We start from the raw sequence: 15,663 nt of genomic DNA, 5'->3' as shown, positions 1-15,663 counted from the left end.
TCCACTGTATTTTCATATGTTTCTCAAAATAAAATTCATATACATTCAGAGGCAATGGTGGTGCAAGTTTCTTCCTCGCTGTGTTGTATAGTACGCTGCATCTTTCCTGACTTCCACTGATGTTCCCAGCTCCTATTCTCCAGCTTACTTAATGCAATCTTTTCTTATTGTTATTTCCTTAGTCCTTTCCAATACTACTCCTTTCCCTGTGTCTCCTTTCTCCCACTATCTGAACTTTATTCTCTGTGTATTGAAATGTAGTAAAGCGCTGCGTATGCTGTTGGTGCTATATAAAACAAATTATACATACAGAACAGGTTACATATTTGGGTATATTTTCACTATGATATCTAAAAGGCAATATTATGTGCAATCATTTAGGTTTAATAATGTGTGTACGTTTTGCTGCTGCATGCGAGTATTCGCAGGAACCACTGGTATCTATAATTGGGGAAAAAATAAATCTATTAACAATGTATGAAAGCTTTTAGAAAAAGAGGACCCGTTGAACACTAGATGGCGCCAAACAGACACATATCTTTCAATATTAACCAAACAAAAAAGTTATGATTAAAAAAAGTGACAGGATCCTTCCACCGTACAGTGTGTACAGCCAATAAACATAGCTCTTCTGAGCACAGATACTCACATGTGGTATTTGAATTTGCTGTGCAATGTACAGTGGAGGATTTTTGACACTTTATTACTCGCAATAACTTATTTTGTGTCTGGTTGTAGCCACTTCCAGCTTCACATTGCATATAGAGGTGCCAGGTGGCTTCTCCAAAAATACTGAACACAATGGTGAAAGCTGCGACGTGCACGAGACAGGCACACACACACACCTCAATGCTCAGCACTCCATACTGTTTCCTCGCCTCCTTGGTCCCAACCCCGGGCTCCTGACACCTCCTCCTGATTGGCTGCATTACCCAACAGCAGCCAATCGGGATGAAGGAAGCTGCCCAGCCGCCTTGCAACAGCCCTGCTCTGGGAAATCCCGCGGCCACCCCAAACCGGTCAGGTCACTATGTCCAGAGAGGTGATATCAGTATACACATACATGTCCAGAGAGGTAATACGGCACACATACATGTCCAGAGAGGTAATACTGCACACATACATGTCCAGAGAGGTAATACGGCACACATACACGTCCCGAGAGGTAATACTGGTATACACATACATGTCCAGAGAGGTAATACTGCACACATACATGTCCCGAGAGGTAATACTGGTATACACATACATGTCCAGAGAGGTAATACTGCACACATACATGTCCCGAGAGGTAATACTGGTATACACATACATGTCCAGTATTATCTTACTTTTTTTTTTTAGTGGATGGTGTTTTTAGATACAGGACAGTCCGGTTCAATACTGGACACCTATCAACCTTATTGCATAGCCAGTAACCATGCTCACACTGATGAGACCCATAAGGTCGTACTAGCTGTTATTCAATTCTTTAGCCCGGGCTGTGCTGAAAAGCTGTGTAATACGGCAGGCATATACTGTACTTATAGTGTTCCATGTTTAAAATGCACAAGAAGCAAAAAGTGACATACTCACGGTGAGTGCGTATTTGCATGTCATTACCCAGAATCCTTGGCTGCAGTGGAAGTATTATATGCTAAGAGATAATGATGCGGTTATTTATTTATAAAATGTTTTACCAGGAAGTAATACATTGAGAGTTACCTCTTGTTTTCATGTATGTCCTGGGCACAGAGTTATAACAATACAGTACATGGTTACAAATACATAGTTACATAAGGGAACAGGGTATACATTATACAGTATACAAGACATTGCATTCACCACAGTTAAAGATAATATATGTAACACCTTCCCCCCCCCCCCCAATCGCAGATAGGGACTATGTGGGGAAATCTACACTTGTGTTACCAGGTGTGGTGCGTCACCTGATAGGTTCACAGAAGGCCTGAACCTCCGCCACTGGGAGCCTGGGGTTACCTGATCATTCGTACACAGCGCCTCCACCTGTAAGGGTTCCCACCTTAGTGGGATGGTCCTCTTACTGGAACCATAATAATAAGACACACACATAGTGTATGCTAATAACTGGTTTACTATTGCCACACAGAATAATGCATATAAACACATACATAGCAGTGCATCGGGTGCACCCATCAACATAGGTATTCCCCAAAGTTCCTTATGTCCAAACCCACCCACGTGTGTTGGAGATAGCGCTACCCCTTGACGTGTTGGTGCACTACTTATAGATACCTGCCCGGGCTCCAGCCAGGGGCTACTGCTCCCTGCACACACACACCCTAACTCACCCAGCTCCAACTGACACACTGCAAGCCCGCGAAATGTATCTAAATGCGGCTGCCGAGAATCCTTGAGCCTTATTGGCTGGTCTGGAGCACCTGGTGTATTCCTCCCTAAGCCTCATGGGAATTGTAGTCCCGTGGAGGCTGCTACTATATTGGGGCTGCGTGCGCGATCCCACTACGCATGTGCGACATTGTAATGGCCGCCGCAACTCCTCAGCTTCTGCGCATGCGCGATCACTGCGCATGCGCGCGCAGACACAATGGCGGCCCCCGCTAGCTGGGTGCGCCGCAGAGCCTACCGAGGCTCAGAACGCTCCCTGCTCCGGCCCCCACCTTTGCAAGCAGCCGGCGGGTCCATTGCTGCCTCCGGCGGCACCCGCGACCGCGCTGCCAGCAAGGAGGGGGGTCTCGGGGAGCCGAAGGGGACCGGGGCTATACACTCCCCCTGGTAAAATCCCAACAAGCTCGCTTGGGTAGCAAACATAACAGAGAGTTATATAATAAAAATGCAGTGCATAGGATATACAACAAATCACATGCATTTTTCCAATGGTACCCAACATCATCACGTTGATACCTGAGGCCAGCTGAGTCTCATAGTGGGTACCCCTAACTGATTGAGTGATTTACTCCTGGGAGTCTTTTGGAGCTCATGATCGGGTGCTACAGTCTCTAATCCCAAAACCATCTCCTCCCCCTGGTAGAAGGAATAGTAAGGGGTCTTGGTGCCAGACATTTACCCGGCCATCCGCGACATGGATGAGGTGGGCCAGGAGGTCTTGCCCTTTTCCTCGGTCCACCACATAGTGAATTAAGCGCTCCATCGTGCGCATGAAGGAGGCAATAATTACCAGAGCGGTCACAGCACAGTCTTGGTTCGCTCCAGCCATCCCTTTAGCGCTGACGTCTTCTGGGGACATCACCATATCTACGTGCAGGTCTATGTCTTGAGACGAAACGGCTTGAAGATTCCTCGTGTAGGAGTAAGCGCCGCGCATGGCCGCTGTACTGGATACCTTCATGGGTTCAGATCCGCTCTCTGGTCTGCAGAGATCTTCTAGGGGAGACACCTCCACCAGGACGTGATGACGGGGTGAGCCCATCGCCCGGATGACCATACCTTTGGAGCCACCATGCTCCGCGATCACCGGGGAGCTCACACCCGACACCCCTGGGACAGTCAACTCACCCCTGTCGTCATTGGCAGGTACTGATCCCAAGCCTGGGACCGATGGGAGCATCGTTGTAGGCCTGACCGACCGCAGTAGGGCACAAGGGCTCACAACAGCGTCCGCAGTAGGTGAGGCAATCAGCCCGTTGTCCTCAGCTTCACTTGAGTGGTCTGCCGGTAGGCGCATCACCACCGCTGATTGACTACTGTTGTCAGTAGAAGAGAAGGGGGTTGGGACGCCTTACCCTTCGTTGGTTCAAACATCTGTGGTTCCGGCATTGGAACCGACTCTGGAACCGATTCTGGAGTTGAGTCTGGAACTGCTGCTAGGGCACACGGGCCCTCCAAAACCTCCGCTCTTGAGGTAGGTAGATTAGCAGCATTGACTGGCTCAGTAGAGAGGTTTGTCGCATCTTTCTCTGCGGATTCCGTAGGCCGCAGCAGCACGGGCTTCAGGAACTGTGCTCCGGAGCAAGCATCTTGGGTCCCCAAGTCAGTTCTCCATCTGGAAAATCACAGTTGCTACAGAAACATCGTACGCACCACTTCCTGTCCACTTTTGCCGCCAGAAGTTCTATTGGTAGATGATAGGGGTCAAAGTCCATACCGCCATACTTATTCAACTCCTTTTGTAAGCACAGGCACAGAAGATAGGGCACTTTCACTCCCCTTACTCGCCAAACTCTGTATAACTGAGGGTGCAGTTCGCTGCATCCGGCTCCTCCCTGCTGAGGAACAGAAGTTGTGGACTGAGACTCACTGATGTCACTGGGGTGGAGCTCTGGTTCTGGCGCCAGACCCGGGCAGTTTACTGTAACGCATTGTGGCGCAGCCTGGCCGCCATTTGCACGTGCGCTCTCCTGACTTGACGGGAGACGCCATTTTAGGGGTGACTCATTATTAGCCTCCCCGGATGAGGGAGCTAAAGAAACTGCTAGGTCAGGATAAATAATGGGACACCCATTGATCGGACCCTCGGGCAGAGTTAGGAATTGGGCACCCTCTTCCTCACATATGGCATGGCCTATCTTTATTATCATGGCACTCCATTGACGGAGGGAATCATACCTTCGCCCTATGACCCATGCTTGCGCCAGTCCAGGGACTTTGCGAACATGCGATGTCTACCGCGAATGCGTGAGCAGGAACTCCACCCACAACGACCAGGCGGTTCGGGGTCGGGCTAAGCTTTGTGGCCCATGCGTGGACCTCCTTCCTTGAGGGCACCCACATAGTGGAAAAGTAAATGGGACAATTCGCATGAAAAATAGGACAGGGCACCCCAGGTCTGAGATCTCAGCAGCGCCTCCAAATGTAACACCTTTCCCCCCCCCCCAATCAAAGATGGGGACCATGTGGGGAAATCTACACTTGTGTTACCGGGTGTGGTGCGTCACCTGATAGGTTCAAAGAAGGCCTGAATCTCCGCCACTGGGAGCCTGGGGTTACCTGATCATTCGTACACAGCGCCTCCACCTGTAAGGGTTCCCACCTGAGTGGGATGGTCATCTTACAGGAACCACAATAATAAGACACGCACACAGTGTATGCTAATAACTGGTTTACTATTGCTACTACTAATAAACTCGGTACCCTGTACCACACAGAATAATGCATATAAACACATACATAGCAGTACACCGGGTGCACCCATCAACATAGGTATTCCCCAAAGTTCCTTATGTCCAAACCCACCCACGTGTGTTGGAGATAGCGCTACCCCTTGACGTGTTGGTGCACTACTTATAGATACCTGCCCGGGCTCCAGCCACGGGTGCCGCTATACAACTGAAGTGGATCCGCCTGATCCGACGAGACGTCCTCCTACGCGTGGGGTGAATTCCAGCGTGGATAATATCACCACATCTCCGCACCGTCTGTACCTTGACGGGGATCCGTCTGCAGCCGGCAGGCCGCAGTCACTGCTTGGCGTGGCCTCCGAGAAGATAGTCTCTATATAACTGAGGGGTATGAGCCCAGACCCAGGAATCAGGATGCGCGACACTGAGTGTCTCCTTAACTAAACCAAACAGCTAAAGGGGCAGATCTCCTTCTCTAAAGCCTGTCCCTGAAGCAACCACAAACTGGGGCAATGGTAACTGTTATCTGGGGCCTCTGGGGGTAACTAGGCCTAGTGCCAGGGGCTACTGCTCCCTGCACACACACACCCTAACTCACCCTAACACACCCAGCTCCAACTGACACACTGCAAGCCCGCGAAATGTATCTAAATGCGGCTGCCGAGAATCCTTGAGCCTTATTGGCTGGTCTGGAGCACCTGGTGTATTCCTCCCTAAGCCTCATGGAAATTGTAGTCCCGTGGAGGCTGCTATTATATTGGGGCCACGTGCGCGATCCCACTACGCATGTGCGCCACAACTCCCGAGCTTCTTCTGCGCATGCGCGATCACTGCGCATGCGCGCGCAGACACAATGGCGGCCCCCGCTAGCCGGGTGCGCCGCAGAGCCTACCGAGGCTCGGAACGCTCCCTGCTCCGGCCCCCACCTTTGTAAGCAGCCGGCGGATTCCGTCGCTGCCTCCGGCGGCACCCGCGACCGCGCTGCCAGCAAGGAGGGGGGTCTCGGGGAGCCGAAGGGGACCGGGGCTACATAAATATTATGGGAGTATGTAAAGTTACAGACCAGATTAAAATGTGAGACAGCCTTAGTTTTGAAAGAACTTAGACTGGTGGTGGCTGTGAGAGTTTCCGGTAGATTGTTCCAGTTTTGGGGTGCACGGTAAGAGGAGGAGGAACGGCCGGATACTTTGCTGAACCATGGGACCATGAACAGTCTTTTGGAGTCAGATCTCAGATGATAAGTGCTGCATGTGGTAGGGGTGAGGATCTTGTTCAGGTAGATGGGTAGCTTGCCCAGAAAGTATTCGAAGGCAAGACAGGAAAGATGTAATTTGTGCCGACTCAAGTGATGACCAATCTAGTTCTTCGAGCATTTCACAGTGATATGTGTTGTAGTTGCATTTGTTGTGTTGTAGTTATTTGTCAAATGCTCAGCTGCAATATGCAACTGATGCCATAAAACTGCACCACATTTATCAAAGAGAAGCTTTCACAGTATGAGCTGCTACATTTGGTGCAGTGTTTTTTCTTCAGTTTTGTACCTGGGAGACTTTGATACATAGATAAAGTCTCCTGGCTGCAAAACCAGTGGAAAATAATTGAACCGGATTTATTAAGAGGTAGATAGCTTTACTTTCAATGGGATTCCTTTACTTGGCTGTTTTTGCACTGCTTTTGTACTGCTTTTTGCCCAGTTTTACAGACTAAAGACTAATAAACAATTCCATAGCTTCTTCTGTATCAAGGCAGTTTTGGAGCAAAACTGGGAACCATGCCTGCAATTCAGAAAGTATCTTAAGGAGCTTGCGTGAATAATAATAATTTGTTAGTCTTGTATAATTGTCATTCAGACAGTAACCAGTTAGTCCTATCACATTGTGGGCCCCAAGCATACAAATACTAACTGCTTCACAACCATTATCCCACTAGCTGCTGTTTGGGTGGAATTTAAATATAACAACGATATTAATACATCTTATGTATTTGGGCCCTAAATAAAATAATGAAAAACAAAAAAATTGGGGACTGCTGCTGTAAAACAGTTAGTTAACTCCCCCTGTAATTTTTCCGCTAATACAGTCAACAAATGTCATTCATTTTCTTTCTTCCTTTTGCTGTACTAGTTAATGTTGTTATTGAATGTACAATTCCAGTCTCAACCACTTACTGTTCACTAGAGTGTGATGAGTATGATCGCTTATTAACAAACATTTAAGCGCCTTACTCATCTGCAATAAAAATAAAACTGCTACAAATTATCGTTTCTCCTCCTTTTCGGACACCCTGCTAGAATTGGGCTGCCAGGACTTCACGCCAGGATGCCTGGTGAAATGTAATTGTAAAGCAGTTTCAATAAGGCTACAGTATATTATTATACAGTTTGAATAGTGCTACATTATACCGTTTGTATAGTGCTACATTATACCGTTTGTATAGTGCTACATTATACCGTTTGTATAGTGCTACATTATATTTGTATTTGGTGTTTTTGGTTGTGGTTGTTCGTATTGGTTCCTGTATCCTGAAATGTATCCTGATAGATGAATTGCCAGTCTGCGGATTGCTTCATCTTGGCCCCTTCCCCATGTAAGTGATTAATATCTTTCCTATTATTTGTATATATTATGTGTCCACCTGTTCTTTAAGGAATAAAATATCTTTATTATAACGCACGTCTCATTCGATTAAACCCAGAGATAAGAGAGGTTATTATTGTAACCCGGTGTGTATATTATAACCCTGTAAGCTACCGTGACAGGCTTGTAATAAACTGCACCACTGCACCATTATTTATACACCTCTCTCCCAACAACGTCTTTACCCCTCAATAAAAAGCACCCCCACAAATCCTCTATTCACACCCTCTATCTACTCCTTCCTGCTGCTGGGGATCTCCCCTAAGCCTGAACCCAGACATACACACCTGATCTCACCCACGCCTCCCTGCCATCTCTTCCCCTGTAAATGTTGTTAACCTTCTGATTTAATACTGACTAACGTTAAAACTCACCCCACAAGTTAAGCATCCCAACAGCCTGCACTCATGGTTACTATCCCACATTCGGCCACTCCTACCACCCATTGTGGCCAAGCACTGCCATACGCAGCACTTATTCCCTCACCTGCTGTCTCTGTACGTCTCCCATCAAACATCTTAGATTGTAAGCTCTTCGAGGCAGGGATTTCCTTTCCTATTGTCTGATTTTGCTGCACTTACTGTATTATTATAATTCGCTGTACTGTATTCTTTGTGAAGCGCTGAGTACACTTTTGGCGCTATATAAATAAAGACATACAATACAATTAGAATAATAACTCCATAACCATCACATAACGTGTTTCATAGCTCCATGGCTTTTAAAACTTGCCACACAAAACGACACAGCGTGAGCGTTAAGAGAGTTTGTGTCATTTTGCAGACCTGGAGAAAAACCCCTGTAAGCTTATTTTCAATTATACAATGCTGTTTATTTTCACTGTCACCTGCTATATGGCGTTTTCTACCCATCAGCCTCCCTGCTGTTTCATCCCACTCATGTCATCCTACTGTTCCATTCTTTCTCACACCTACACACTTTTCCGGTCGCTTCGCACAAATCTATAAGCATTGCCTCGTTCCCCTTTCGAGCTTCTTTAACCGGTTTCCCACCTTGCAGGGCAGATTCAATACAAATTCAATAGTTGTTTCATTATTCTGCCTTTTATCCTCTCTTGAACCAGTTTTAACTACTTCCGTTCGGAAAACTGAAACCTAGAATCACTGATCCGCCTTACAAGTTCTCATTGCTTGGTAGATGCAGTATACAGTATTTAAAGGGACAGCCCTTTATTGCACTTCTTATTGCAAGTAAACTAATGGCAGCAACATGTTTAATGGATAGATCTTTGTGGCCGATACCGTTTTCTAAAACCAATAATGTACAGTATTTGAAAATAACTTCTTAATGTTGAGTTGCTCACATGAAACGTATTGATATGAAGTAATATTTCCAAAGATTCTTAAATATTGACTTTGCTGCTATGAATTGCTATTTAAAGCAGCAATCCGCTCTACTCCCCCATAAAAATAGATGTCTCCTCTCTTTTTACCATTAAAAAGTCCTTTTTGTTGCTGTTTTAGTAATTCTGCCCTTTTTTAATTCTGTTGTTGACAATTTGTCTCCCGGGGGATGTTAAAATGGCTGCCGCATTTTACATGAGTACAACAAAGGTTGCCATGGTAAACGTGGATGCCAGTGAAATAATAAACGGGTAAAAACTCTGAAATAAGCCTAAGATAGTTCATGCAGTGCTGATCTATTTCTATCCGGTTGTGATGACTGTATTTTTGTTTTTTGGGGGTTACTGTTGCTTTATCACAACCATGTTCAGTGGAAGACATACTGGACACCTAACAAGCTCCTATTGAACCCCCAATAGGTCTGCCTTGGCGTTGGCTCAGGGACTTACAACAATTTTGGCCAAAAATGTCAAACTAAAAGACCATTTTACTTATTAGATATTTATACATATATATATATATTTAGGCACTGTACCGTGTATGAGTCTCACTGGATGTGCTAAAAACTGAGCTTTGTCTGTGTTTTATGTTCTGTCTCTGGTTTTAAAATGTTCAGTGGAAGGTTGGATTTGCTGCAGCATTCTTTCTATAGTCGGATACAACGCTGTATGTCGTTGCTCTTCAACTGACGGCACACAAACGGCCTTGATGTGAACCAATGTGGCCTATTCTACAGTGCCAGATTCCGCTGTTGCTGGTTACTGTAGTGACCAGCACCAGCGCGTTTCATCATGATTTGATTGCTGTTACTGGTTGCAGCGGTGACTGACAGGTCAGTTAGTACTGCACCACTTACTCTGGCGTGTAGGAAATAAATCGGAGGGGGGAGGGGGGTAAGGGGTTAGGAGATGGGAGTGATGGGGAGTGCTTCAGAACTCCGAGGAGGGGGGTGGGAAGAGTATGGGAAGAGTATGTGTGTATCAGTGTCTGCGTGTGTCAATGGCACAGGTATATTTTATATTACGTCCTGCTTTGTACTGCAGTTTGCTAAATTTCACCTTGTGCGAGATCCTGCAAAGTAAACTGCTGCTCTACTGCTCTGCCCATTTTACGTAGCGCCAAGTGCAGTGATGCCGTATTTCATTGTTTCAGCATCACAGCCACAAAGCTATGAAAGAGGTTCAGCTGCCACGATGGGAACTAGCCATTTACCTGCTTCTTTTGCTGGGTGTCCACTTCTACTCATTTTATGAAGTCTACTTAGTTTCTAGAGGTAAGAGTACATTTTTAGCACTGTATATATAGCATTTAGTGTAAAATATTTTCTTTTTGGCAATGTTCCTAAGGGCTCGAGCACACACGGGGCTTCGCGACACTGTGTGGCTGCATGCGTGCGTCCACGCCTCAGTCTGCTGGCGATGTATGATCATCCCCAGCAGACGGAATGATACGCAGGGGAGCAAGCGGGCGGACGAGGGAGCGAGCGGGCGGGCGGCGGATAAATAAATAATGTATTAATATAATAATAAATATGTGAGAATAAATAATAAATAAAATAATAAACCCCTTCCTCCAGCAATTTCAGCAGCCGATCAATGAAAACGTCTGGACATTGATTGGCTGCTGAAACTGACGTTGCGCTGCTGTAGCCTGGAATCACAGTTTGGAAAGACTCCAGCTATAGCAGCAGCGACGACGCCTAGCTTCGCAGCCAATGGTAGTTTCAACAATGAACACTACCATTGGCCGCAAGGGGTCGGTGTCGAACGCGCGCACGTCGTGCAGCGCTGTGTGTGCTCCAGCACTAAGGGGTTCAGCAGCACGAGGGAGCATCTTGGAGATGGTCTTAAGGATTTTAGTTTTTAGTTGGAATATAATGTCAAATATGTACACACATTGTCTGTTTCTTTAATTTCTGTTCATTGAAGGACTGTTTATTCCCTTAACGTTAGAAATGGTGGTACTGATGTTTTTTTCGTTGCCATGTTATTTTTAAGATCTGGGAAGTCTCGCTTAGTTGATTACGGAGCAGATTTTTTTAAATTTTCTTATAGAATATGAAGAGGATCTTGACCAAGAGTTTGGTCTGGAAAGAGGTGCATCTTTCTGGGGGTTAAAAAAGGTGAGTCTAACCAATGTTGCCTGATATTTAATTTCAAGCGGCAATCTGTACGGGGACCAAAATGACCTAATGCCAGTGACATGCTAACGTGGTTAATCTGGGGGATTTATCCCCTTTTTTGCCCAAATCTGCCACATCTAAGTATTTTATTATGGAAACATGGTGAGCTGAGGCTTGGGCGAGGTTTGATTTACTCTGGCTACTGTCTATTGTCTGATGCAGGGGTGGCCAACTCCAGTACTCAAGAGCCACCAACAGGTCCGGTTTTAAGGATATCCCTGCTTCAGCACAGCTGGCTCCATCAGAATGTGCTGAAGCAGGGATATCCCCAATACTTGCCCTGTTGGTGGCCCGTGAGGACTGGAGTTGGCCACTGCTTGTCTGATGTCACTGAGTGTTCAGCAAGTGCTCACATGAATGCAGACGTCGCTTCCATTACTTCTGAGATTTGTGCAAGTGACAGGGACTGAATCACTGCTGCTGATTTGTCATATACATTATATGCCCTCTGATTAATATAGATATTGACAGGTCTTTAAATGTGCAACAGCTGATATTGTGCTACAAATTTATTTTTTTTGTCAATGAGTATAACCTCCCCTCAGTGTGCAGGTCAATGTTTTAATGCGTGGGAGGGAAGACATTCTTTGTGACAGCCCTAGGCGCAACTTTAAAACATTAAAATGATGTCCTTCCAGATCTATAGACTTATTCTCCAACATGCAGTGTGTAACTTTACCTGGCAGTGCACATTCTGATCTTTAGACAAGTCCCGGTTCTGTGATGGAGGTTGCAGGTTACTTAGAGCCATTGCTTCTGCTAATTAGATTAAGCTGCCTGAGCTGTCTCGGGAAATCCATTGAACAGGTTAAATGTTAACAAGGACATCACTGTCCTAAGAAATATGCTTGTAGAAGAAAAAATAAATCGTTGGCTAGAGATGCATTATTCCTGTATTTTGAATAGTAAGAAATAAAGACTTGAAACTGGCATTAAAAATGCAATGTGGCGGGGCGTGTCGATGACGTCATCCAGGACAATCGGGTAGAGGGAAGAGCTCTAGAGACCCTTCTGAATAAACCTAGTTTTAAGGAGTTTTAGCCTGACCAACAACTTATAAAAAGCCCCTAAAGGGTTCCTAAACCCGGCAGGATGGCAAATAAAGGGAAAAATCCCCCGACCCAGGGAGTTAGCAGCTTTTTTACCCCCACAAAGCGGCCCACTGAGGCGGGAGGAAAGCGGCAAGATGGCGCCCAGACTCCGGGCCCACGAGGCAAACAAGGCCTCCCGGACCCAACAAGCCCCGCCGAGTCCCCCCCACCCGCAGATGGAGGAATCACGAAGGTGTACCTGGAGGAACTACACGCCAAGCTCCAGCGCTCACTACAAGCTAACATTAAGGAAGCGGTGGCTGAAATTAGGCAAGACATCCATGGCCTTCAGGAGCGTACCACCACGCTAGAAACCAGACTCGACGAGGCCCTGCATCATCAATCAGAGGCTGACGATGAAATCATACGCTTGGGCCACGAAATCAATACCTTACGGGATGGCCTGGAAGACCAGGAAAACAGGGATCGCCGCCAGAACCTATGCATCCGCGGCATCCCTGAGGCGGTGCTACCCGCGCACCTGCGGGCCTACCTGGTGGATTTCATCCTACTCCTATGCCCAGACCTCGAGCCACTAGACCTGGAGATTGACAGAGCGCATAGAGCTCTGGGCCCACGCTCTGAGGACCCTAATCGCCGGCGGGACGCGATCGTGCGATTACATAGCTACTCAACTTAAGACAAGCTGATCGGAGCTAGTAGGGAGAGAAACACGATCGCGTTCCGAGGCGAACAGCTACAGGTCTACAACGACCTTTCTAAACTAACTGTTGATCGCCGCAAGGCTCTTCGCCCCCTAAAATTACTCCTGAGAGAAAAAGGGATAACATACAAATGGGGATTCCCCTTCAAATTGGTTGTCTCCCACAAGGGCAAATACCTAACAATAAGGCATCCCGAGGACATGGAACATCTTGCTAAAGTCCTGGGCCTTCCAGATGATCCCTTCCAGCCTGCCCACTCAGATGGTGACCGGACCCGAGAGAAAGACGACATACCTGTGTGGACCTCGGAGAGAATCGCGGGACAAAGGCAATCCCGAGAAAAATAAGGGGCCATACAGATCTAGCCACAACTTCCATTCGGAAGAATACCACCATCCTACCCACAAAAAACAGCCCTCAAATGGCGCCGGGTGCATCCTTACCTCCCCACGTGGCCTTCCCTCGATCCAAGGCTCATCGGAGACCTTGCCCAGATACAGGCTGACAGCCAGCCCCAGCCGCCTCAACGATGACAAACCAGCTACTGGACACCGAATAGCTGAATCCGGAGCCCCACAGCGGATCACGATTCCCGCCTGACTGAACGGCGACACCAGCTCCGCAGTTCCCCCAAGATGGCGTCCGGAACGTCCATACCTTCCCACGTGGATCTCCTCCGATCCGCGGTCACTCAGCTGCCTCGCTCATCAAAATGGCGCCCGAGGAGGCCTCACACCATCGAGACGATCCCCGCCAACCCCAGACGAGCTCCGACTGACGTCATCACGATGCGCGACAGGCTTCCACCAGCGACGGCTGTATCACCTGAACATGGCGACGGCTGTATCACCTGAACATGGCGACGGCACCCTGCACAGACCATCAGACTTCCCCGGCGGCAACCCCCCGAAGGTCCCCTCTTCACTCCCTTTTCAATCCCGGTTCCGGTTTCCCCAGCGCTCCCCCACATCGACCGCGGGGGCTTTGCCAATTTGTCTGCCCCTGCTCAGGATGCCCTGACCCCTTCCCCCCCCCCCCCCCCGCGAGAGTCCAAGCAGCACAAGTCGGATATCCAGCAGACAAACGCCGAAAGACAGGGTTTGTACAATTGTTACACCAGCACACATGTCCCGACCACCTTCCCCCACATGTTCCAAGGTCAGCAATGTTCCCCCCTCCGACCCAAAGCCGCGCTACCCCCCAATAGCAAGTTAATCAAGAGGAGCCCCCAACCCCTTCTCCCCCCCACCCCGAACCCCCTCCCTCCCCCCTCCCTCCTCCCCCCCAATAACAAGTCCATCACGATGAGTCTCCGAACCCTCCTCCCCCCCAACCCGAACCCCCTCACCCCCCCTCCTCCTCCCCCAACCCCCCCCCCCCTCCTCCCCTTCCCCCCCTCCCCACATTTTGTATCGCCCCCCCTCCCCCCCTCCACCCCCTCTCCCTCTCTCTGCCCCCCACTTCCTCAGCCATTCCTTCCCTACTCCCCCCACCACACTCCCCCCACCAAGAATCTACCCCGCTCCCCCACAAAAACTGATTCCAACTACAAAGAGCAAAGAGTGCTGAACACCAGCCTAGCTGCAGAGAGCAGTGGGTGGATGGAAGCTTCAAAACTTTGTGAACTCCTAATGACTAATTGAATGCGCTCTGCACACCCTGTATGTGACCTGCGGAATATAGCTAAACTCACTCATGCCCCCCCCAGATCCTCCACCTCCCCCCCTGCCCCATTCCTCCTTTTACCAACCTCCCCCCACAAAAAAGAAAACGCCCCCACAACAATATTGCCCAATACATGCAAAAAGAGAGATGGATGGTCTCTTATTACATCCCCACAGTATAAGCTAGGAAAGCGGCGCCGTACCAACACTGATCACTACGTGATACAGGCGGTCTGTACAGGTCCAGCCACCACATGCTGACCCCAACCCTTATCTTACGCATACACCCCCCCTTTCCCCCCCCCCCCCCCCCACTGCCAAAGAGAAAAACCTGCCTAAGGTAACACATACCACTCTCACTCTAACAGGTGCCTAGAATCTATAGCCTCTCGTAGATGCTGCAAATGTCTGACCGGTCTGTGATATGTATTGTATTGTATATCTTATATGCTTTATATGCTTTCTGCTGTTCAAAAAGAACACTAAGTGGGAAGGATATGCGAAACTACTCCTCCCCCCTCCCCCCCCACTGACCTCCATACCCCCCCCCTTTTTTCCCTTCATACCCCCCCAAGGTTCATCTCCTTCCTGAGATACCCGAGCTCCACCACCCCAAAGGAGCCCAAGAGATTACAGTTTTGTATCAATATTGCTTATAGCTAACCTGACTGTTACTGTACACGTACTGTATACTCGATATGCTTCATATTGTCTGAAAGGAATACTATGCAGGACAAGTATGCGCACTATCCAATACTCCTCCCACCCCTGATTCCCCCCCCCTCCAGTCTTCCCCCCCCCTCCCCTCCCCCCCCCCTCCTCACTCTCCCCCTCCCTTCAACACTCACCCTCAGACCTGTGCAAACCCTCACCTACACCCCATCTCCCCCCATAACCCCCCCACTATGCCTACACCTCACTGAAAGGGGAAACAAAGGAAGATCCCTACCCTTGAGCTCATACGCGCGCAAGGGGAAAAAGGGGCCGGGGCCTCACAGACC

General features: G+C 48.3%; 1 protein-coding gene across 6 annotated transcripts in view; it reads left to right on the top strand.

The window, feature by feature from the left end:
- Window positions 1-15,663, top strand: part of HHAT (hedgehog acyltransferase) — a 640,323-nt gene that overhangs the window by 28,615 nt on the left and 596,045 nt on the right. For 4 of the 6 annotated variants that reach the window (XM_075595711.1, XM_075595708.1, XM_075595707.1 and 1 more), the window contains exons 2-3: window positions 10,213-10,333; window positions 11,115-11,182. In XM_075595711.1, the coding sequence (XP_075451826.1) occupies window positions 10,231-10,333; window positions 11,115-11,182 (171 nt within the window). In that variant the 5' untranslated portion in view covers window positions 10,213-10,230. Of the gene's footprint in view, window positions 1-10,176; window positions 10,334-11,114; window positions 11,183-15,663 lie in introns of those variants that run through there. The other 2 variants (XM_075595709.1, XM_075595713.1) reach the window with 2 other exon arrangements.

Source organism: Ascaphus truei, chromosome 4 (genome assembly GCF_040206685.1).
Source record: "Ascaphus truei isolate aAscTru1 chromosome 4, aAscTru1.hap1, whole genome shotgun sequence".
Lineage (NCBI taxonomy): Eukaryota > Metazoa > Chordata > Amphibia > Anura > Ascaphidae > Ascaphus > Ascaphus truei.
Note: the sequence above shows the minus strand (reverse complement) of the source record. Positions and strands in the feature narration are given on the sequence as shown.